The sequence below is a fragment of the Leucopleurus acutus genome (genome assembly GCF_964270905.1).
Source record: "Leucopleurus acutus genome assembly, chromosome: 2".
NCBI lineage: Eukaryota > Metazoa > Chordata > Mammalia > Artiodactyla > Delphinidae > Leucopleurus > Leucopleurus acutus.
This window is the reverse complement of record NC_139143.1, coordinates 105,974,247-106,000,210: the sequence shown is the minus strand read 5'-3', so window position 1 is coordinate 106,000,210 and position 25,964 is coordinate 105,974,247. Positions and strand designations below refer to the sequence as shown.

The 25,964-nt window shown below is 37.5% G+C and overlaps 1 protein-coding gene across 2 annotated transcripts in view; it reads left to right on the top strand.

Annotated features, from left to right (window-relative positions):
• Positions 1–6,982: 6,982 nt before the first annotated feature.
• The window catches only part of PLPPR4 (phospholipid phosphatase related 4), a gene marked incomplete at its 3' end in the record, with an annotated part of 36,347 nt that continues 17,365 nt past the window's right edge, over positions 6,983–25,964 (top strand). The window contains exon 1 of one of the 2 annotated variants that reach the window (XM_082834181.1): positions 6,983–7,180. In XM_082834181.1, the coding sequence (XP_082690307.1) occupies positions 7,103–7,180 (78 nt within the window). In that variant the 5' untranslated portion in view covers positions 6,983–7,102. The remainder of the gene's footprint in view (positions 7,181–25,964) is intronic. The other variant, XM_082834180.1, reaches the window with a different exon arrangement.

The window sequence follows — 25,964 nt, the reverse complement described above, 5'->3', positions numbered from 1 at the left end:
AAACCAATAACAGAGAGAAAACTGGAAAACCTCAAAATACATGGGAATTAAATGACATACCTCTACATACCACATGGGTCAAAGAAGAAATTTCAAGAGAAATTTTAAGATATTTTGAACTAAATGAAAATAAAAACACAACTTTTCAAAATTTGTGGGGAAAAAAAAAGCATTACTTAGAGGGAAATATACAACATTGATTGTATGTTAGAAAAGAAGATCTGAAATCAATAATTTAAGTTTCCACCTTAGGAAAGTAGAAGAAGAGAGCAAATTAAATCCAAAGTAAGCAGGAGAAAAATAATAAGACTTACAGTAGAACTCAGTGAAATTTAAAACAGGAAATCAGTTGAAAAGAATCAACAAAACCAAAAGCTGGTTCTTTGAAAAGATCAATAAAAGTGCTACCTCTAGATATGATAACTAATAAAAATGAAAGAGGGACAAATATGACTGATGTCAAAAATGGAAGCAGGGAGAACTATCACTATAGAGTCCATAGATGTTAAAAGGATAAAAAAGGAATACTATATCAAGCTACTACGTACCCTTGAAATTACAATACATTGAAAAAATCCAACAGCTCTGCTTTCATTGACAAAAGTAACCTTTAATTTTTTTGTGATAACTTGGATGTTTTAAAATCCAGTTAAATATTTTTATGTCCACTGTTTCAAAACAAAAATGATGCTCTTATTTGCAGAATGTGCATGTGTTTGGGGGCAGTTGCTATGCAGATAGCTGGGGCACCCCATAGAAGACACACTGGTAACCCGTGGACAAAGTTAACAGATCTAAGACAAAGGTACTAGCCACTGACTTCAGCTGTACCCATGAAGAGACTGATGGTTCTTTCCACTCTCTCGTCACCCCCAACATGCCACACCGAGGCCATGCCAGTAAACATGCTCTGCAGCTGACCGTCCAGGTGTGTGTTTAGTGGTTCCGTGCTCTGCTCAGTGGGTTTCCAGGTGGTGGGGCTCCTTCTTGGCTCTGTTCAGTGCACTGGGATGGAGCATCAAGTTCTGATGCTACTCTTCTGGTTTTCTCGATTGCAGCCCTCTGGGCATGCTGTCAGAGGATGCTCCACCACCCAGGATGCTCGCAACCAGAAGCAACCTGCACTGATGTTCTTGCACAGATCTTGCCATGCCCCTGAAGAGATAAATTTTTTGTGGGACAGTTGTAATCCATTCCCAACACATTAATATGCCAATGCACAACCACAGCAAAGCTCTGTAATGCAATTTTGCTTTGTTCCTTGCGTCACTGCTATGGGATTTCTTGGGAGAGCCACTACTGCCAGAACAAGGACATATTCTGTGGAATGACATTCACTAGAATTGTGCAAATCACCTTCGACCATGCCCTGAGAGTGAATCACAGGGGACCATGATGGGCCAGTCATTGATAGTAAATATAAGATTTGATTGAAAAGTATCTCCTGTATCTCCTGCCAGAGAATACTGTTAGGGGTATTTTTGTTTTGTTTTTGTTTTAGGTCTTAAGTTAATCTTTTAGCAAATAAATGTCTTGTGATCTCTTCATATTAGTTAGGGGTTTGGGGTCACAGAAGTGGACTCTGGCTAAATTAATGAAAGAATGAGAGAGGGAGAGAGGAAGAGAGACAGAGACAGAGAGAAGAATTTATTTGAAAGGATATGGGATGTGCCAAGAAACAAAACTAAACAAAACAAAACAAAACAACAAAGGAGAAAAGCCAGACTTCTGAAAGGAAGGAAACAAGGGCAGTTGGAGAATTGAAAGACCAACATTAATTGCTGTTCTCTCTACTTCTGCTGTGGGTCAACACCAAGAACTTTCTGTCTCAGTATGTCTCCCCTCAAGTTTCAAGTTCCTGGGAATAGAGTCTAGGAACTCCAGAGGGGGCTGAATACCTTCAGTACAGGCAGAGCCCTGACTGTGGGGAGTGGGATGGTCTATCAGGAAAATTCAAGAAATTGACTCAAGAAGAAGGAACAATGGATCTTGGACAAACAGAAACAACAGATGTCCGCTTCACCATTTTAACTCCATTTTTCGGTGAGGAGACTGAGTCCCTGAGGTAAAATGTTCTCCACAGCCTCACAGTTAGTCAAGGATGAGGCCAGAACTGTAACATCATTTTACCATCTTCCGGAACTTTTCTCATTCCTGTACTTTTCCTCCTTCACACATCTGCATATTCAGTTCTTTTAAACCTCTCTCTCTTAGAAAAATGAAATAAAAGCTTACATTGTCTTCTCGAAATGCTATGAAGTGAGCTGATTTCTGGGAAACACATTACTAAATTAAATACACCTTTTTATGATCTTAAAGATAAATGTCAGACAAATATCCTGAGGATGAATAGTTGCCGGGAAGCTGAACAAGAGTTTGTATTTGGCTGTGGGCAACCAAAACCAATACGTAGGAAAGCTACTTCTTTCTTATCTCAGGAGTTTGACAGTGTTAATGATGATGTCAAATGCATTTTCAGGCATATTTTTTCCAGGTTATTTGTGCTGTGAAGTACACTGTCTTGTGAAATGTCAGAGTGCTGTTTTTTCAGTGGGTGCCGTTTTTCATTTGAATGCACTGGAAGAGGATTTCCACGGAAAATATTCAAGTTCTGTGAGGCACATTAAATTGTTTTTAATGCCACTATTATTATGAGGACCTGCAGCTAGCATACCTGAAGCAACATTCCACATACAAGTTCTGTCCTTGGCCTAAAGGTGGATTTACATGGTGAAGGTGGGATGGAGCATATTTTTTACTTCAGGAATGTCCTCTAGGAGCCTCAATGCCATAAGTGGCTTGAATGTCAACTCCTCCCAAGGTCTTCCTTGGTCACCATACTTAAGTTTCTCATGGTAATTACAACTGCATCCTAATGGTTTCTTCAGTAGTATATATCACAGGATATAATTATATGTTTGTTAAGAGAGGCAGTATGTGCAGCCTTTAAGATCACAAAGCTGTAGCAACCCACTGGGTTCAAAATCTCAGCTCCACTGATTATAGTAATCATACTTGTTGCACTTGCATAATCATAACTAACCTCTTCAACTCTCAGTTTCTTTTACTGAAGACATATGACACAGTGGTACCCAGTTTTAAGGATGTTGTGAGAATTAAATGAGGTAACATGTGAAAAGCATTTTTAACAGTGCTTTGTCAGCAGTGAGCATCATGTGTTTTCTATTCCTATGACTAGTGTAATATCTGTGTCTCTCCCCTCTCCACCTGTATTTGACTGTGAGCTCTGTGAAGGCAGGTATCATATCTATTTTCTCCTGTGAGTATCCAGAAAGAAAAATGCCTCTTGCATAGTGGGGGAATTAATCAATATTTGTAGGCTGAATGGATGAATGTATGAATGGATGGACCAATTTGACAATTTACCAACTGCTTTCACATATATTATCACATTTGAGCTATAGAACATTGCTGTTAGTTGGTACCAATAGTTTTCTCATTTTATAGATTAGGAAACTGAAGCTGAGAGCTATTAAGTGACTTGCTCAAGAGAAGATTTCAAACATAACAAATCAGGTTTTCTGACTCCAAATCTCATTCTCCTTTGGTTCAACTATTTATTTATTTATTTATTTTCCATCTCTGAATCTTGTCTAGAAGATTTTTCTATAAAATAAGGAAACAATTTGCCCTGTTTACTGCATCGTTTTGAGCATCAAAAGTTTAAGTAGGTAAAACGCATCAACTGTTACCCCAATGTAAGGCATTATTACTGTGTTTAGCATTTGAGGTATTGCATAAAGTAGCTTGATTGTTTTTTGAAATGATTTTAGATGGGAAAGAGAATGTTTTAAAAGAAGGAAAGAAGAAGGAAAGAGAATCTGGGCAAGGGAGGGATAAAGAATTTGCAATAGCAATTGGTTTTGAATTCAGAAGCATTTCCTGATCCCTGACCATGTGGTCAGGTCAAGCTGGTCAAACTACCTAGAGAGGAAAGGAGAGTACCTTTCTAGTGTCTCAATACTTTCTTGAAGTTTGAGGTGTGGTCAGCATGCATCTCTGATATTTTATCACATATTTTCAGCTCCTGGCCAATGAAATTAAGGAGCTATAGTTTTAAACTTATGTTTTACTCTCCCTTCATATATAAATGCTGAGTTTCCAGGATGATAAATTCAGGAATGTTCTAACTTGGTTTTTACATCTACCAGGAACTGTAAATTCTGTTTGGATACTAAGAAAATGGAAAAAAACAATACTCACACACAGTAACTTTGGTAGTAGTGAGAAGTATAGCTGATCGATAACACGATAATAAACAGAATCAACTAACAATTCTTGAACATTTAGCATGTGGAAGAAGCTATGTTACATGATTTTATATGCATCATGTAATTTAACTGAGTCATTCATTTCTTTAACAAATATTTACTGAACATCTGCTATTTTCCAGGAACAGTTCCAGTAGCCAGACACATAATGATAATGAAATGCTTGACCTTATAGAGTTTACATTCTAGTGTGAGAGGAAGGCAATGAAAAAATTGGCCAATAAATACTTTATAAGCTAGTTATAGATAGATAAACTAGATAGTTTAGATAAACTAGATAGCTATAAGTTCTATGAAAAAACAGAAAATAATGTGTAAGAGTAGAGTAATGGAGGCCTGGGGTGATTAATTTAAGGTGCTTAGGTGGAGCGAGTGGTCAAAGAAACCTTCCCTGAGGAGTTTAAACTTGAGCAAAGGTATGAATGGAGCCAGAGCTTAAACCATGTGATGTTGGCAAAACAGCATTCCTGGACAAAGGAACGGTAAGTGTAAAGTCCCTGAGGCAGTGCAAAGCTAGAGTGGGACTGCCAGACCAATAAGGCACAAAGCAATGTGAATGAAGTCCATGAATCAGGCAGGGTCCTTGGGTAGGGCTTTGAGGAAGAGGTGGGGAGTTTGGATTTTCTCCTGAATGTAATGGAAAGCTCTTGGAGGGTTTGGGCAGAATGACACAATTAGATTTACCTGTCAAAAGATCATTCTGGCTGCTGTATAGGAAGTGGTTTGTAGGTTATAGGGGTAGCAAGGGTGGAAGCTGGTAGAACACTTAGGAGCCTATTGTGCCAGTCCAGGACGGAGATGGTGGTAGGTGTGGAGGGTGGAGGTTGGAGCCAGTAGTCAGCTTTGGAAGATGGCATAATTCTCTCCTGATTACCTACATTCTCTGAGTGAAATAAAAGTTGAAGTCATTAGCTGAAAATGTCAAGATTTGAAGAGACTGGAGAAGGTATGAGTTAGTTCTCAGAGAGTGAGAACGTGAACAGACTATGGAAAAATTACTAGGATTGTGAGGTAGTGGGGACTATTTGAAGTTTGTGGTCATGAGTCCAATGTGACACAAGACGACATGGTTGTGTGTTCTTCTCCATCCACCTTCAGTTATTCTGGTAAAGGCAGAGAACTGGGCTTAACTGGGGCTGGGATTTTGCCAGGTGAGTGTGGTGAACAAGGAGTGGGAACTGAGAGATTATACTGTTGGACTCTGAAGCCTAAGCCTGGTAGAAGGTGAGGGCATGAGGTGGTAGTGGCAGTGGTAGATCAGAAATGTGCACATTGGTAGATCAGATTGTCCTGATGCTGCCAAAGATCTACTGGATTATGCAATGGACTGAGTATTTGTTTCCCCTCAAAATTCATATGTTGAAACCCTAACCTCCAAAGTGATGGTATTTGGAGGTAGGGGTCTTTGAGAGGTAATTAGATTTAGATGAGGTCATAAAGGTGGTGCCCTCATGATGGGATTAGTGCCCTCATAAGAAGAGACCAGAAAAGTAGCTCTCTTTTTCCTCCATGTGAGCATATAGCCAAAAAGAGAGTCCTCACCACAACCTGATTACACTGGCACCCTGAACTGGGACTTCCAGCTTCCAGAATGGTGAGGAACAAATGTCTGTTTTTTTTGCTACCCAGTCTATGTGTTTGTTTATTTGTTTGTTGGATAGAAGGCCAAGCTAAAGCTGGCAATTGAAGAAGTGAGTCGAAAGGTGAGGTAGGAATTGGCCCTCAGATGCTCGAAGTGGAGACTTTGAAGATATTAGAAATGACCAGGGGCATGTTATCATGGAAGTGGGTTACCTTAATTAGTATAATACAACGTTTTATATTTTCTGGGTTTTTTCTCCTCTGTATCCTTGGACTCTTCTGGGTTGCCAGAATAATCATAAAGTGGAGACAAGCCAAGAACATCACCAAAAAGTGAAGGACTTAATTTGTATTCTTAATGTCTGAGAAGTGCCTACTTTTACGGTTATGACTGTAGTACTGACGTGGTTCCGGGGGTGTGATGATGAGGTAACAGCACACCCTGGCTTTTGGGCTCAATGAGGATGCCCACACATCCGCCTCCATTAATGTCTCATCATTCCCAGACAGGCAATAGTGAATGTTTATCAGCAGGTGAGTCGGCATATCCTAGGGAGCCAGGGAGTCTCCTAGGCAGAGAGTCCTCAGTCGGGGAAGTCGTTCCTGGATAGCAGCCAGCTCTCAAAGAGTTCCCATCACGGCCTACTTTTCAGTATGCGATCCAAGTTTTAATTTCGCGCAGATAGAGGTCAGTTTTCGCGCTGTGGGTCAGTGCGCAAGATCCTGGCTTCTGCTCTCCAGCAATCCTGAAGTTAGAGTTCCTAGAGGGATCCAGGAGGCTTCCCAAGGGGGCGTGGGTGCCTAGTCTCCTCAGCCTCGCTGCTGCAGAATCCAGGGGTGCGTCCCTCTTTTCCGATTCTTGACGTCAAGCCCCGACCGCCGCGAAGCCTCGCCAGGGCGCTGGAGAGCAGAGGGAGGGTGGCGGGGAGGGGAAGCCATTGCAGCAACAGCTTGGAGGAAGGAGCTGGACGTCTCCGCCGAGAAAAACCGGGGGTGGGAGCCAGAGTAGGGGAGGCAGAGGACCTGCTGTCTCTAGGAGCCTCTGGGTTGCTGCAAAGAGGGGCGGGGAGAGGCGGGGGCTCTGCCTGCACCGCGCTGGCTCCAGCGGTGCCCGCGGGGAATGTGACATCAGCGGCGCCGGGCGCTTGCGGCTGGAGGAGGCATCTCGCCTCGGCTGCGCTGTGCACACCTCGCCCCGGGGAAAACGCAGACCCGGGCAGGCGGCAGGGATGTCGGCGAAGGAGAGGCCAAAGGGCAAAGTGATCAAGGACAGCGTGACCCTCCTGCCCTGCTTTTATTTCGTGGAGGTGAGTTGGCCCAGCGCCTTGGCATAATGCAGATCCTCCGGGTGGCTCCGGAGCCAGTTCGGGTCCCGGACGGTGTTGGAGGCGCGGAGCCCGTGCCTGGGTGCGCGCTGCTGCCCCTAAATGCCCCACGCTCCCCCTTCCCCCAGCTTTCTCGGGAGCTCCCCCGAGTGTGTCTGTGAGTGCCCGCTAGCCAGGGGTGATTAACAGTAGCGATGCCACTGCTAGGTGGCCTGCAGACGGGAGATACCTGTGTGAGTGAGTGTGGGGCTAGTTCCCTGGCCCTCCTGGACCGCCTGGGTGCACAGCGTCATCAGTGGCCCAGAGGGGCCATGATACCGATATTTCGGGATTTGTGTCCTCAACCTGCGACTACGTATCTAGAACTCTGTGAGCTTTCTATAGGAATTCAAATACACACAGCCATGCCCAGGGTGTATGGGGGCTGGGGATGTTTACGTAGGATTAGGAATATTGATTTCTTTATTACACAAAAAACAAAACCAAAAGCCCTAACCCTATTAAAATTACTATGGTGCTCACATCAGCTTCTAAAATTGGGTCCACATCTCTAGGCGGCAATTGGTTGGCCCTTTTCCATGGTTAACAAAAATCATGTGCATATACACAAATATATGTATATGTATACATATGTATATGTATGTATGTATAATATTTTTAAAATAAGTGACATCATCTGATTTTACATGATTTGTACATGTGCATTTATTCTGTGCTGAGCAGTATTACAGATAAGCAGTTAACATGCAGATGTATTCATAAATGAACTGCTAACTTACCAAAATGCAGCATTTAAGAAGGAAAAATTTATGGGAGGGTTATAAAGATTGACAGGTACAGTGATTCCACGCACTGTGGTCCGTTGCATTAGGAAGACATTTTTAAGCAAGAGGTTTATTAAATCATAGGTAGAGAAGAGATGTATTGGTTAGGTTTAGTGAAATCATATGGTTTTAAGCATAAAACTATATTCTGTGTAATTAGAGCCTGGATTGCATAGAGAATTATAAGACTGTTGCTGAATTATAAATATCCTTCTTTGGCTGTCTTTTCAGCCAAATATGGAGGTTTAGCACTTCCAAGTACAGATAGTAGATTCTGTATTTGATGATTGTGAGGCTTATCTGTGTTGAGGGATAGTTACTGTCTTGAAACTTGGGAGAAGAGACATTGTCAGATTGTTTTTATAGACAGTAGTATATGTGCAAGTTTCTCTTAGGTCTCGCAAATTTTAAAAATGGTTTCAGTGTTAAGAAAGATGTACGTGATTTGCATAAGTCTCAGAGAAATGATGGGTGACTCCTTCATCCATGACCCATAGAAAAGAAGGAAAAAAATTGACCTGTTTATTTAAAGTAATTAATTGATTCATTTATTTTTGCCCTTCCTCTTTTCACAAGGGATTTTGAGGCCATGGTTTAGATAATTTTGTTGAAAGCTAATGAAGAGTTTTATCGAGAAAAAACATGTGGGCACAGAAGATTCCACGGTGAAAGGGGTAAAGGAATAGAGAGACAGGATCCCTGCCTCGAAGTTAAATCCTGTCAGGCCACTTGTCGCATTGCTAATCCACTGTGGTTTTGTCCAAAAGCACTTTCATTCACGTCTGGATCTATTACATCTGTCTAGGAGACATCAGTTAATTGCTGGCTTCTGCCTCCAGGACGGAGCACCTGAGGTCAGCTAGAAGCTGACCACATTTGGATTGCAGCTGTATGGCTTCGAGGAAAATACTTTCATGAAAGAGGACGCAAACCAGAGAATTAAGGATGTGCCTTAAAAGAATCTATGTGTGCACTTTTGAGGTACCTTTAACAGGAGTACATTATCTTTTAATCTAAAATCTTAAAAGTAACAATGCCTCATAATGCATTTGAAATGTGTCTGTAGGAACAAACATCTCACAAATGTTAATTCTTTTCCATGAGTGGAAATAGCCCAAAATCATTACCTTCACTTTGACCCATTCAGATACCCTCTACAAATTCCTTAGCAGGGCAAGCTATAGAACAATTACTTGAGGACAGTTCATGGAGTTTCAATGCGCATTTATGACATTATGTCTTGGGGGGTAACAGATTTCAAAGGGAGAGCCACAAAAGTGGATTGCAAATGATCTCTCTGAAACTTAAATGCATGATGAACCTCTAAAGAGCCTCCAGAAAATGGGGGAAGACATTAGTACACCAATTATGTAAGGGGTTGACAGAATGCACTACTGAACTCCTTTGGAATGACTCATTTTGAGGCCAGTGAGAATGAGCTTTGTAGCTGCTTTGGAGGATGAATAAATATAGCATGAATTAGCATGTCAGTAAAGTGCTCTAGAGTAATGGCACTTTGCTTCCAACATAGTTTCCCCAGACGTTTGTAATTAAAATGGAAAAGTGAAACATGAGTGAATCTTTCATCACATATCAGCCCAAAGAACATATTTTAAGCCTTTTCTATTACTTCAGACGATAATTTAAGGAACAAAAAGAGGCAAAAAGGACCGGAATTTGAGGAGAAAATAGGACCTAAGAATTAAGTTAGGTTCCTACCATATACCATACAAAAATAAATTCTGGACAGACCAATGATTTAGATTTTTAAGAAACAGTTAAAAAACTAAATAATAATAATAACACAGAAGTATATTTTTAGATTTTACAGTGAGAAAGGTCTTTCTTAACATATTACCAAAGTCAGAAATAATACAGGAAAAGACTAACACATCTTTCTACCATCCCAAATAAAGTTTCTCTGTAACAGAAGATGCTCTCAAGAAAGTTTAGAGAGGAAAACAGTCTCTGGGTCTCAAGTCAGTGACACCATGGACAGTTTAAACTTTGCCTTTCTTCAAGCAGTTCAGGCTGTTTCAAATTGCTATTCATGACAGGCATGAAATATGAAGAAACTAACCAGGAAACTGAGGAGCAACTTTCATTCCAACCAGAGGAGGCTAAAATCAAGTTAGACTGAATTAAGGCAGAAAAACCTGGGCCTTACAGACAGATTGACCTGGTTCATATATCACCTATGCCACATACTACTTGGATAATTCTGGCCAAGTTACTTCTCTCATCCTCAGTGTCTACATATGTAATAGAAACTATATGAAGTAATATAAATATATGTATTCATATATAATAGAAATTATAATAACCATATATCTTAGGCTATATTATGAGGTTAAAGCATGAAAGATACCATATATCATACCTGAGCTAGGCACTCAGGATGTATCAGTTTCTTTTGCATGGTGTCAGGGTATAGAGATTATATCCTATATATAGGCCAAGGTGTTCAGTCACTAAAATCAGGTAATCATGTCCCAGCTGACCACCAAACTCGATATTAAACAAACGTTAAGTTAATGGATAGAACTAATTTTTTCTTACATCTTTGGTTTATGCTGCCAGTTGTTTATGCTGATAAAGGGGTTTATGGTTGACAGTAATTAAAAATATCAATATTACATGGTGATTTGAAAACACACCATGATTTCCAAGATGGTACCTCACCTCACTTTATAAACAAGCTTGACAATTCAGTTTTGCATTGTTCGATGTGGGAAAAGAAAAGTCAAATTATGAAAGGAACTCTCAAACAAGCATATCCAAAGCTTTATCAGGTTGAACAGAAAGCAAGTTAAAAGGAACATTCCACTGAAGAAAAGGTTTCTCTTGCCTTTAAAGTTCCAAAGCACTCTCCAAGTGATGGCTGTATCACTTACAGTGCAATTGCACCCGGCAGCACGCCTAGAAATAGTAAAAGGTCTTTCAGCTTACTAACCCAATATTAGACGTGAGAAGGCTGGTTGTCTGCGTGCCTAATGCATTTCCTTTATGACAAGCGTTACAACGGTCCCACCTGTGCTCAGACTCACAATTTCATTCTCATTAGTCATCCTGTTCCAAGATATGGGTTCACATTGACTCAGTATGTAATATAAACAAATGATAAATTACCCTTTAAACCAAAAAGATACAAGTTCTTAATAAATAAATGGGAAAAAGATTCTTCTCATTTAAACATTCTGCTTTATGGCATACATTTTTATTACTAATCTAATGTTTACTTTATGGAGGTAAAAAAGCAGTGTTTGACCTATATGCAAAGTATTTTTATAAAGCTATAGATGCAGATAGTTTGAAATTTCTTGTTTTTCATACACATACACACACACGCGCACACACACACACACACACACACACAGGCATGCGCAAACACAGAGGGAGTAGGAATAGCCTCTCTCCACTGAGTGTAAAATAACTCTACCTGAAGTATTACAGATTCAAAATATTGTAAACACGACAGACTTGAAATTATACAGAAAGTTTTCACTAATTTGAATATTGTACTTAACAATGGATATGTTTCAGGATTTTGTTCATGCAGGTTAATTACTACAGTTTAGGGTCAGTAAACTAGACATTGTGTTCAGGAGTAAAAGCCATCTTTTCTCTGTTACCATCCTGCCTGAAGAAGTTCAAAAAGCCTTTGTTTGAGCAAAGATAACCTGGTTAGTTCAGTCTGAACGTCATGCCTAGACGTTATGGAGTCTTGACAGACCTTAATATGTTTTTTATTTTTTTCCCACTGGAAAGTGTCCACTGTATCTTAATTGTAGCAAACATTAATTCACAAGATTTCTGTTTTAGCTCAAGATCTATGTGAAAATTATATAACTCATATGATCTTGCTGGGAAATATAGCTAGCTGATTTCCTTTTACATAAACTTTAGCATCAGTAGGAAGCACAAAATGACAACATTTCTGCATTGCACGTACCAAAATAGTAGCTGCAGGTTTTTCCCTTTTCTAGATGGCATAGATTCCACTCAAAGAAGTAGTCCACCTACCAACAGAGATGAGCTGAAAAATCTTTCCTCCTCTTTTAGGGTCACGATGTGCAAAGTCCTTTGGTGAGAAACAAAAATGAAGTACAGATGATAATAGAGTCCTAAGTTTCACAGAGACTAAATGAGGACATTTCCACAAATACCGAGACCAAGTATTGAACATAGAACCCGCCCGTTAAGGAATTCTATGCTATTCCTAGGCTCCCCCACTATCTTACTGTGTCTTCATGGATGAATCACTCATAGTAATCTTTGTCCTACTTTCCTCTAGTAGGAAAAAAATGGGTGCCTTCTACAATCTCAAAGGGATATTAATAATAATGATAACAATAATAACAAGGAATAGTCAATTACAAGCCTCCTTTATATGACAGACCCTGTATACATTATCTTTAATCCTGAGAACTGGATTATTTGTATTAAAGTAATATCGAGAAGGCATTATTATCCTTATTTTTTTTATTTTTTATTTTTTTTGCGGTACGCGGGCCTCTCACTGTTGTGGCCTCTCCCCCGTTGCGGAGCACAGGCTCCAGACGCGCAGGCTCAGCGGCCATGGCTCACGGGCCCAGCCGCTCCGCGGCATGTGGGATCTTCCCGGACCGGGGCACGAACCCGTGTCCCCTGCATCGGCAGGCAGACTCTCAACCACTGTGCCACAAGGGAAGCCCTATCCTTCTTTCTTTAAATCAGCAAATTGCAACTCAAAGAGCTAAATATCTTTCTGGGGACACAGCCCTTAAGTGAAGGAGCCACGATTTGGGTTCTTGTCCATGTCCATCTCCTCCTGCATTACCATTACCCCCACTCCACCTCACACATGACTCTAATGATAATGCTAAACTTAATGAGGGAGTGGGATGGGGAGACCTGTCTCGGCTGTGACCTGGCTAGCTTTGTGGTGTCTGAAGGCATGTATGTGGAAGATGCCTGTTGAGGTTCTTTTTGTCTGAGTTGTGGAATAGAGTTTTCTCTTCATTCAGCTACTGAACTTGGCTTTGTTAATGCTATCTCTCACCTAGAGTAACTGAAGTAATTCTAATATGGCTGTGTAGATGACACAATGACCGTCTACCTAAAACGCTGCTTCCTTTGGGAAAGCACAAATGGTACCCCTGAGGCTTCTGCAGAGGAAGACTGAACACGGAGCTCCGGGTAGAGTGAGAGGGAAGAGTTGGAACGGAAAGAAAATTTAGAAAAGTAGACTGTGTATGTCTATGAGAATGATAGAGCGTGGAGGAAAGAATTCCTAAGAGAACAGAAACAGAGAAAGGCCAGGCCAAGGAGGATTAGGAGAAAAAGCATGAGAAAAATAGAAGATAGGAGTGAAGGGCATGTGAGGGTAATGGGCATCTGTGAGTAAGCCATGGAGATTCCTTTAGGCATTTGAGTTGTCTTAAGTTAGCTTGTTAAATAAAAAGCATTTAGTGCACAGTTGTTACTGTTTACTTCAGGAGTGTGTTACGAATATTATCACAATGATTTCCTCCTAGTATGTGTATACATCACAGGCTATTTCTCATGCAAGCTCTCAACAACAAACAACAAAAAGTGAGGAAATGTCTTATTACAGAATTGTCTAATAAAATCATGTACTCCCAGACATTTGGTTTGACTCTCCTATCACAGCACTGGTTTGATTCTCCTATCACAAATGAGAAAACTGTGGCTTGACAAGGTTAACTGAGTTACCTAAAAACACACTATGGTTAGTATCAGACAAGAATAGAGCCTGTCCCCCCACTTCTAGTGCTCGTTTCTAATTATACTATTTGTAGAATTCCTTACATTAGAGGGTTTCCCCCTGGATTAAAACACAATACAGGTCATTCTAATCCTACACATGAACAAACTGTGCCAGCTGTTTGAAAGTTCCATCTAAGTACCTTTATGTATTTCATAATACCACATTGCATTAAACATGTTAAAGCAATTACGAATGGATCTTCTGCTTTTCTAAATTGTTAGGCTCTTTGAAAAGCATGGTTACAGCTAAAAATCAAAATATTGGACGTGATATTTTTCTTTCTCACTGCCCGACTGTCTACCTATAATTTCACAATTACTTCTCTGGACATGAGGTCTCTGACAGGCAGTAAAGGAAAGTGGAAACATTGGAAGGAGTGAGGATACAATTTACAACATCAGTAACAAAATAACTGAATTTTCTTTTACAGTTTAATGTAATTTTTTCATATACATTGATTCATTTGATCCTTTAAAGACAACCGAGGAGTAGATATTAACTCTGTTTTACAAATTAAGTAACTGAGACTCATGAAGGTCCAAGTACTTGCCTAAAACCCAAGCAGTGCTCTTCTCCCCTGTGGGCCACAAGGAGAAAAATGTTTGTATTTAAACTGTGAAATGTCTAATTATGAATCTCTCAGCTTTCTTTGGTTTCTTCTAGAATTAATTAGCTGAGACATGTACTTCCAGATTACTATGGAATGGAGTCATTTCCTCACAGTGGAGTGGATTTTGGAATGTGAAAGCCAAGGACAGAAATGCTAATTTTGACACAATTAATGTTGAGTTGTTTTTCCTGTCAGTAATTAGGCACTGAATCAATTGCCTCTTAGGTCCATCACTGTTTGGTTGTTTTTAATCACAAAACATTTATGTTAATCAACATAAAGGAGGATAACTGTTTTCTTATTTGCTATCATAAGATGGCTTCTGTACATTCTTCTAAAACTGACATTAGACCATTGAGGTATAAATTAAAGAGAAGGGGAAATACAGGTATTTAAAATCAATGTGTGTTCAGGAAAAGGAAAACAAGGTATCAGTACATTTAGTGGACTGTTGTTGGGGAGTGAGAATCATGGAAATATGTGTGGATATGTTGTCTACAACTTAATGTCCTCACCAAAGCCTGTGCTGTAGGCTTGCCTTTGCAGTTAAATCGCCATTTAATAAAGTTCTAATCATGCTTCAGAAACTGGGCCTTCATGGAGAGTCTAAAAGAGAAGAATCTTATATTAAATACACTCCAAAAAGGGGTGCCAAAGTAAAATACCAGGGTGTATTCTGTTTGTACTTCCATGAAAATTCATTTAGTCATTGAATAAATATTTATTTATTTCTTATTATGTACCTTTTCGTTAAATTAGTGGAAATAATATGGAATCATTACTGGCATACTTCCTAATCTATAGTAGGATTTCAATAAAGTTTGCCTGAATGGATGGAGTAAAACAAGCCTGATAGTTATAAATTTTTCCTTAACTTTTCTTAGCCAGTGGAGACATTTTTATCTATAAAGTAAGTGGCGATGAAGGTTAAATCAATTTCCGAGGTCTGTGAGCCTCATTTCTTAATAATACTTATGCTCATTTTATGATCTAGAGCATACCTATGGATTAGTTGAGATTTGAGACATCATTCAAATGATTTTGAGATGCCTCTTCAAAGAGAGGCATCATTTAAACAAAGGACTTATAGTTTTAATTTTCATAGACAATTATCTTAGTTACATAACGTATACATGCCAGCGAAGACAATTTTTTTGTGGCTATGTGGAACAAACGATAACATTTTTTTTAGGAATAAAATGTGCTTCTTTGTCAGATATAGTTGTATCCCATATTATATTGTATTTGTTTTATATATTTGTTCATGACTTTTTGATGCATCTCACAATGAAACATAGTACAATTATACTTAATTTAATCACAGCTTTAACATGTTGGAAAATAAAAGTTCTTAATGTCCCACATTAAGCCTCTCTTCAATATCTCTTATATTCATCAATCCCTTTCACAGATACATTCAAGTAAATAAGGTCTTAAGCAGCCTTGGAAAACCATTAATCTTGAAGGTGGGCTCATAATGTACATTTAAGTATGATCTAAGTATGTAGGAGACAAGCTTGGAAAAAGAGAGTGATTCATGATACATTGTTAAATTCTCATCTCTGAAAATAGATTAGAAATCCTTCTCTGGATAATTTATGAATCAAATGAAATATATCAGGCACATAGTACACACTCAATAAATGTTTGTTAGATAAATTAATTATTACGTAAGAGAAAATATAAACTTTTACAGTGCTTAAATAAAATGGTTTAAGGATAAACTTGATACCTGAATTTAGTAAACAACTCAAAAAAAGTAATTTAAAAATATTGATGTCTTTAATTCACTAATTTATGTGAATATAAGATTATCACATTAGATCTCAAAATCATAAATTTGTTTCTCTTATTCCATATCTCAAATACAGAATTTTTGGTTAATTTCATTTCTCTGACATTATTACAATGACAATATTTTTTTTTCCTTAACTCCTATTTTGTTTGGTATTAAGAAATATATGTTGGACCCCAAAGGTACTATGTATTCTTTTATAAGACTGTTCAGGTCAAAATATATTTGCTTTTTCTATATAAATAAAGTAATCGCACTAATAGTGAAAATAGTGAAAGTTGTCGGTGACATTCACAGTATATAAAGAAAATGTACATTATATTATTTTCTGCTATTTCTCAATGTCTTTGGGAAGGTAAGGTCAGTGTTAAAAATTTTTAGCAAGAGGTAGTAGGTATAATGACTACAAACGTGAAAACAGGTGCTAGATTTCTTGAGTTTATAATCTAGCTAATAAACTGTATGATCTTTCACAAACCATGTAATTTTTCCATGTTCCAGTTGCTTCTTCTGTAAGATGGGGATAATAATAGTACCTTTATCAAAGGGGTATTGTGGAGATTGGATGAGTTCAGAAATGTAAAAGTATGAACTTTAAATGGTACCTGGCAAATATTAGTAGAATTAGATTGTGATTCATACCCATGTTTTTAAAAGACAGGTATATGTTCTAAGGGTAAAGAAATTACAGCTGTAAGGAAAGATTTCAAAGCAATTACTTTTAAGAATTGAAATATAAGTCACCAACCTCAGGTCTTAGTCTCTAGGTGTAAAGAACAAAATGCTTTCCAAGGCAATACATGTAGTACTTGTGTCTAATTATACAAATCAGGACCTGAGGTTAAAGCTGGTGACGGCAGAGCTTACTACTCCAAGCCTAATGCTAGATCAATATTCAGGTAATAAAACAGCCACATACCATTATTTTAAACTTTACTGTTAGATCATTGAGTGATTATAATTAGTCGTTTTAGAGCTGTAAAGATGTAATTTATATTTGGACATAGAACACATTTTTCCCATTAAACCTAACATATATGTTAGATCTGTTCCCTCTTCCCTATTAATTACCATTGCTATTTGGAGGACTCAGTTTGAGCTTTTTGTGTTCTTTAATGTTAACAAAAATTATTAGAATTCTAGAAATTCACAGTAGGAGCATATTCTATGGTGGAAGTAAACAAGGATCTTTTCACTTGGGGATTTTTCTTTCATCATGTTAACTACACTATGAGAACTGTGTAAACAGTTCTGTTCAAATCATCATTCATACATGCATTAATTTGGTACATTGAGGGTACCCAGTATGTCAGGTCCTGCCTAATATAAGGCCCTGGGGATAGAGAAGTGAAAAAGACAATTTCCCTGTTCCCAAGGGTCTTTTCATTGAATAAGAGAGAAAGTTGAAGGAGCAACTGTCATTCCATATGACAGTTGCTATGACAGAGGCATTCATCGGGCCATCTCTGTGCAGTTAGAGAGTGATCCAAAGGAAACAGGACAGGAAAGCATCTGGAGCTTGAAATGTGCCCAATTCCTGATATTTTATATTAGAAGTCATTCACTAGGGAAAACAGAAGTGAAGATGAAAGCAGACCACATCCAAGATATAATTAAAGTTTCTTGAGATATTACCAAAAAATTAAAATAACATTGGAGAAAACTGCACAGGAAAGAACATTCAAGACCTTGGAACACCATAAAATTAAGAACATGATTTGAAAGTGCCTGCCACCCCTTCACTCTTAGTGCCATCAAACCCCTGTACACATGGCTATCTCTCACTTCTGTCCTTTAAATTGGTATTTCCACTGAAGCCTGGGGATACTTTTTCCTGAAAAGCACCAGACTAGTGCCAGATGGCAATGGTGAAATGTACCAAGTGGCAGCAGGGTGTAGTGGGATTCAAGCTTCCAGGAATTTAACAGATCAAGTTCCAATTGCTGTAAGCCAGACATGCTGTTTACCTTATCTGGAGCAGGGTCTTCTTGTTAAAATGTATCTTAAAATTCCCAGGTAGGTTGTGAGTATTAAATTAGATAATTTATGGGGAAATGTCTAAATTAAAAGTCAGTAAATGTTCTTTTCTTTTTATGTAAGAGGAGGTGTTCAATAAATTCTTTCAGTAACAAAGTGAAACGACCTCTAGAAAGGATAGATATTAGATTTGCACAAAAGAAGCAATTTTCACGTTTGAGTGATAGGAAGTCCTCGGAGAAACTGTTTAATAAGAGTATTTAAGAGTTAAGAGCAAGGGAGACTTTTTTCGAACCACGCGCACCCTCTGCAAGCCCTCTTCCCATTTGGGAATTGCAACCATTGTGGCAATGTCGAGAGGGAAACCGTTTTGAGACCCGTGAGCAAAGCAGTTTAGAGCATGTCTCCTGGACTTAGGCACCTGGCTAGGAATCTGGATGCTCCCACTCACCAACTCACTGGCCAATTTATGTGACCTATTTCTGTCTCAGTTTTCTCATGTGTAAATTACGATACCAATAGGCGGTTTATAAGGTGTAGATTGAATGCAGCAATCTATTATATAACTTAGCACTGTCTCTGGCACCTAAGTCCTCAACACTTTCTATGTATTATTAAGAAATTGTCCATGTTTTCTGTTTATTTAATAGTAATGTCCTGATTTCTTTCAATTAAATTCAGCAAATATTTTCTGGACACCCAAAATTTTCAAAGCACTGTGTGAATTACAAAGGCCTCACGTTGCAGTATCAGATGTTAAGGGAAGGGCTGGTAATATACAGATAACTACAATTCAAGGCAGACTAACAGGTCTTACAATAAAGATATATATGGAGTCCATGAGGCAGAATCTTCGGTTCTGAATGGAGAGGGTTTCAGGGAGAAAAAATTATGTGATCTTACCTTTTATGAGGACAGTTTTTATGGGAAACAAATGTGAAAATGTAATGTAAAGCAGAGACTAGAACATGTCTGTTTGGAACATCAGTGTAATGGGAACATAGGTGTTCATGGGTTGAAAGAGTGGAGAGTAGGTAAAGAGCAAAATTAAACAAGAAAGGCAGATTGAGGCTATAATACAAAAGATCGTGCATAATGCAAAAGGTCATTCTAGGAAACTTGTACTTTATTTTGTAATTAGTGGGGCACTATTAAAGGCATGATTAGATGTGAATTCTAGAAAAACTAGCCTGGAAGCATTGTGGAAGATGAAACAAATTGTAGAGAGAATAGTGGTAAAAAATCTAGTACATTATATATGGTAGTGAGACTGTCAAAGAAATGTGAGGAATGTTTTTTACTTCATGACAGCACATGGAGAATTCTAGAACTAAATGGCAATGTAAAAAGCCCCTTATTTCACTGATGACAAGTAAGACCCAGGAAGGTTAAGTGACTTGCTCCAAATCCCAGAAGCTAGTGGAATAAATGAGGGAAGAAACTGGGTTTTGCTGGTTCTGAGGCCAGCATTGATTTTCCTCAATTACACTGCCCTGTTTTAATTGGTATCTATGCATGTCATATAAGCCACATCCATTCTATTTGTGAAAACTAGATTTTTAGACCTTGAATAATGTAATAGACTCATTCTGACCTACTCTTAATGACCCTACAAGTGTTAGTGTGCTTTTTATAATCTATATAGTTAACCTAAATGTGCTACAATTATGGTGAAGTAGTTTTATAAACCACAAAGCCCTATACTATATTATTAGTTATTATTATTGTCAATGTTTAAAGGAAACATTTATCTGTATTAGCTACAAGGCACAAATGCTAAGGAATGTCATTAAAGATTGTACTGTAGGAAATGGAAAATTCTATCATCACTGTGTGTGTTGACCTATGACAACATGCTTATCAGCCACCAGCTTTAATAAAATTACTTTGATCTGCTAATATTTCTTCCTGTTTTAATTTCATTTAAATATAATGTATTTATGTTTTAAAGTTCACATTTTATATGACTTGGCGATACTTATCAGAATTTATTCCAAGTCTCCCATTTAAAATTTGTTATTAATATAAAAAACATTCTTTTTCTCTTAGGTTATCTCTTGCATATGAGTAGTATGAAGATACACAATTATATTCTTTGGTTCTTGTGACATTAGTCATATCACAACCAAGTTAATTTAACTTTGAAGTTCCTGTGCAAGTGTTGTTCTTCAAAAGTAAAGATGATATTATTTAAATCATCATACATCAATGATGTTATTTAAGTCATCATGTATCAACCTGCAGCCTTGGACTCTCTTTAGCCCAAGATCGGCATCTTACTCTCTTTTTGACATTTTGATAACTGAAAGGCATCTCAGTTTTCCTATTTCCAAAACAAAACCTTAGATTCCTCCTACTTAAGCTTCTCCCAGCCTTCCCCATCCCAGTAAATAACACCCCCAGCCCAAATGCTCAAGCCCCAAATCCCTGAAATCAACCCTTACTGGTTTTTCTTCAATATCCAACTCATCAAGAAGTCTGGTCTTTTTCTCTCTAAGGTTATATCCAGAATCTGGAAATTTCTCTACATCCTAGTAAAACCTGCCATCATCTCTTGCCTGGATTACTGCAAGTGCCAAGCATCCACTAGCAGGTGAACTCCACGAGTGCAGGGAGTTTTCTCTATCTTGTTTACCTTTATATTCTTCACCCTTAGGGCAGTGCCTAGAACATACCAGGCACTAGATAAGTATTTGTTGGGTTTTGAAGAACCTTCTAATTTTTACCCTGCTTCTATCTTTGACCCATCACAATCATTCTCAACCCAACTGCCAGAGTGATCTTTGTAAAATATATTTCAAGTCTTACTGCACCTCTGCTTCAACTCTCCAGAGTTACTTCCAAACGTACTTTGAATGAATGAAACACTAATTCTGCCATGGCCTTCAATTCTCTGCCATGGCCTTCAATTCTCTGCAAAGTCTGGTCCCAAATCCATCTCTCTGACTTCATCTTATATCACTGCTCCCTTTTTTTATTTTCAAATGACATGTCACTTTAAATTTTTTATTTATTTATTTATTTTTGGCTGTGTTGGGTCTTCGTTTCTGTGCATGGGCTTTCTCTAGTTGCGGCGAGCGGGGGCCACTCTTCATCGCGGTGCGTGGGCCTCTCACTGTTGCGGCCTCTCTTGTTGTGGAGCACAAGCTCCAGACGCGCAGGCTCAGTAGCTGTGGCTCACGGGCCCAGGTGCTCCGCGGCATGTGGGATCTTCCCCGACCAGGGCTCGAACCTGTGTCCCCTGCATTGGCAGGCAGATTCTCAACCACTGCACCACCAGGGAAGCCCAATCACTGTTCCCTTTTGACTATGCCTCTTACCTGGTTTTTATATGGTTAGTTCATTCTTGCCCACTCAAGTGTTTCTTTAAATGATTCCTATTAAGTAAGCCTTCATTGATCTAAGATAGCAATCCAGGCACTCAATTACCACAGCCCCCTGTTTTATCATCTTTATAATATATGTTCTTTCTCGTATTATAATTTTTAATTTTTTATCTGTCTTCTTCAGCAAGAATGAAATCTTCATCAGAATAAGGACTTGGAGTTTTATCATAGCTGTATTCCCAGGATGTAGAACAACTCCTAGAACTAGTAGGTTTCAATATATATTTGTTGATTGAATAAGTAAATGAGCCATAAATATCATATATGGTAATTGACCCTCTGTGACTATGATCCTACCAGTTTATGAGTATCTCAGAGCACTCTGAATTTACCATGGTTATGAAAAAGGAAAAGAATGGAATTGACATGTCTATAGGCTAAGAGCAAGTGAACTACCTGAATGAGAAGTAAAAGTTTGTTATTATCAAGATGCTAAAAGCAAGTAAGCTATATGACTTAGATAAAATGTCATGATAGAGTCCATAAAATGTTTCACTAACATTGACATATACCTTATATTGGTCTTTTTCAAACTGGCATCAGAAAAATCAATATTATCTAGCAAATGCCATCTTTTGAAACACATTTCATTTGCCCTGTTTTCTAAAACTGTTATACTTTTCTCTTTAAAAATTGCTCTATTATTTTTACTCACAAGTTCCTTAGCAGAAGACAATTATAAGAATAAATCTTTTCTTTTTGAAAACTGTTTTCCTAATCTTCAGATAATTTCCCTTCTCTGTATTGCTGCATAAAAGTAGCATTGTTCACACTTTTTTCTTGGCTACAACATAACTAGAGAATAAAATTCCTAATGCCTGATTATATAGAGCTTTTAAAACCTCTTTTTAAATCTCATTTTAAATGCAATCAAAAGATGATTTTATTACATATATATCAATTCTATATCTATGCCAAAGCTAGCACACACCGTCTGTTAAATTTCTTACATTCGAAAGAAGGTTGTCGTGGAGTACCTCAAAAGATAAAAGATACCTTTGAAAGACAAGGATGTTCGAAGCAAACGTTGTCATTTAATCCATCACACTGACCAGTAGTAAAATACAGTATAGGAAAACAATGTCTAAAATTACTTTTTCCTCAAATATTAAAAACATTTTGTTCAAATCCCTCTTGCTTAAAAACCAAAATTGATGTAAAAGACAAAGAATAAAAGATACTTTTTTTAAAAAGTCAGAGAAACAAATATCAAAAGGGAAGAAAAATATGATTCTTATTTTGAAGACAGAAGAAGGTCTTGAAACATGTTTCAATAGAACTATAAAAAATATTAATATATGGATAGAAAAATACATGGATAAAAAACTGGAGAAATTGGCAGTTTCAAGAAGGCTGATGTCTGAAAGGACTGAAATACATAATATTAATGAAGGACATATTTTATTTCATATATTAATTTATTATATGTATGCATATATATTTGAAAGACACTATGACGTATATTACTAGTTTAAATATTAAAACGAGTAAGCTTAGGTCTCTATCTTAAGGACATTTTCGTTTGAGAAGCAGGACAAAAGCTATAACTAATCTATACCAGATAACTATAATAAAGAACAGTGTATAGAAATTTCATAAAAAGAAGTACTGGGGAATTAAGAAAGAGGAAATTACTCTCAAAAAGGATCACCAAGTAAGGCAAGTGAAAAAGGTGACATTTGATGAGTATATTATTGTTAATAGTTATAACAGCAACAATAAAACTAACATTTACAAACTAGTCTTCACTCCAGGTATAGTTGAATATGACTTGTAATACTTCATTTAATCCTTTAAACTGCCTGTGATGATGGGTACTAGCAATGTACCTGTTTCATAGATAAGAAAACAGGTTTAAGAAAACCATTTCCAAGGTCGCACTGGTAGTGAACAGAAGAGCTTATTTTCAAAGAACCTCCTAGGTGACTTGGAAACCATATGGCCCCACTGGATTCACTACAGTATGTAAAATTCTGAGTGTCTCTTCCCACTTACACACACACACACACACACACGGAATAGCACATTAATTCCAAGGCTATGTAATATCTTCACTGGCACATTTGAGCAGATTCTGAATTAATCGACAAAATTCAATGGTGAAGAATGCCCTTAATAGGGAAGATTTACTTAATTTTTACATTTACCAAATTGATAAAGTTTTGTTCACCTTTCTATAGAAGACATCAAACTCACTTTACTAGGGCATGAACATTTAAAAATGAGGTAATCAGTTGTTATCTGGGTGATGTCTTATGTAGACCTAAAATATGAACTAATGGCATCAAGGAAAGAATGTAGATCATCAAATCTGGTTAAATATTTAACATTCAAATTAAAGGAGAGAAATTTAATCTAAACTTATTGAAACCATATTTTCAAGATAAAGTTTATGCTAAGTGATACATATTTTTAACTACAGATTCGCAAATAGAAACTCTTCATTAAACAGAACTGTAGGCTACACTGTACCCCCATTCTTTGATGCTAGTTGTATTTCATTACCCTAAAACTCTACTCCCGTTTTTGGAAAGGAAGCCTAGAGTAGTGGTTAAGTAGAGGTTACAATTCGTGGCTTCAAAATCCAACCTCTGCCACTTGCTAGAGGAGACTGGCCTTATCTACCTGCAAAGTGTGGTTAATAGTAGCACTTACGTCGTAATAGAAAGTTTTTAGTTAAATGGGTTAATATCAATGAATAAAATTAATTAAAATTTCTAAAACAGAAAATTGTCTGGCACATTAAGTGCTATTTCAAGTATTTCTTAAATTAAAACTAAAATATATTTAAGTGGATTTAAATGGAAAATATGAATTGTTCACATGAACCATGAAGTATTGATTTATTGGTCAAGACTGGAAGCTACTATTCCTTACAGGAGAGGGAAGTGGTGAGGAGGAATGACCAGATATTCAGAGTGGTCAAATGATAGTGGATTCTAATAAGAAAAATGTAAGTGTTTTGACATGCTTTTTGCTCTCTTTATTGGAAAGCATCCGTCTGAAAAACAGAAAGTGTCAGATTAATCTTCATACATTATTAATTTTTCCAATAAACCTAATTCTCACCTCAAAAAATCCTCTTGGGAATAGAAGACATAATGCTGCCTTGTAAATTTGTTTATTTTTTAAACCAAATGAACAGAAATCATGGATGGTCAATAATATTTTTAACAAAATTTGCTCTGTTTTGTTAAATAAATATTGTATCCTCCACAAGCAACAAAGCCTTAAACTAGATAATTTTTTGGTGTTACAGAAATCTGCATCTTCAGATTCTGAAAGGACTAGCATCAACAATATATTTGCAGTATTTTTTCTCTAGCCGAGAGCAGGTGTCTCACTAAGCTTATGATCCTTGATGACCAAGCCCGTGTCTTGTTTGCCATATTATAGTAAGGACCCACATAGTACCTGGCACATTGTAGGTTGAAGGAATGAATAACTGAATCCATAAAACAAAGTCTAAAAAGTAAATTGTGCCTAGTTTAGGTTTAGCAGACAAACTAGAGGATGTCCAGTGAAATTAGAATTTCAGATAAACAACAAATAATTTTTAGCATAAGTATCTCCCAAATATTGCATGGAGCACACTAACACTAAAAATGATTTATTACTTACCTGAAATTCTAATCTTATTGAGTGACCTATATTTTCATTAGCTAAATCTGGTAAATCTTGTCTAGCTATGGTAATGAATTAATATTTACTTGTTTATTCAGTTAGTCATTTATCAACAAGTATTATTGCTTCATTAAATTGTTAAATGATGTATTGCATGCCTACCATGCGCCAGGAACAATGCTATGCCTTGGGGACCCAACAATAAATAACACTGGCAGACTCTTATTTCACGGAGCATGTATTTCAGTGAGAGATGGGGGGAGAAGAAAAATAAATAAGTGAAGTATTCAATTGACAAGGCAATTTCAGTTATGAAGAAATCAAGCAAGATGATAAGGGTTTAGAGGGAAAGATGGATCAATGACTACCTTGGATGGTACAGGAAGTCATCATTAAAGGATGAGGAGAGGCCAGTCAGACATAGAGCTGGGGGAGAGCACAAAAGGAAGAAGAAACAGCAAATGCAAAAACCCCTAGGTAGAAATGAATTTGACTGTTACAGAAAAAGAGTGAAGACCATAGGACTATATCAAACTAAAAAGCTTCTGCACAGCAAAGGAAACCATCAAAAAATGAAAAGTTAGCCTATCAAATGGGACAAAATACTATAAATCATATACCTTATAAGGGGTTAATGTCCAAAGTATTTATAAGGAACTCATACAACTTAATAGCAAAACAACCAAAACACACAAAAAAACCAAACAACAAAAAAACAAGCAATTTGATTATAAAATGGGCAGAGGCTCTTAATACACAATTTTCCAAAGAACACATATG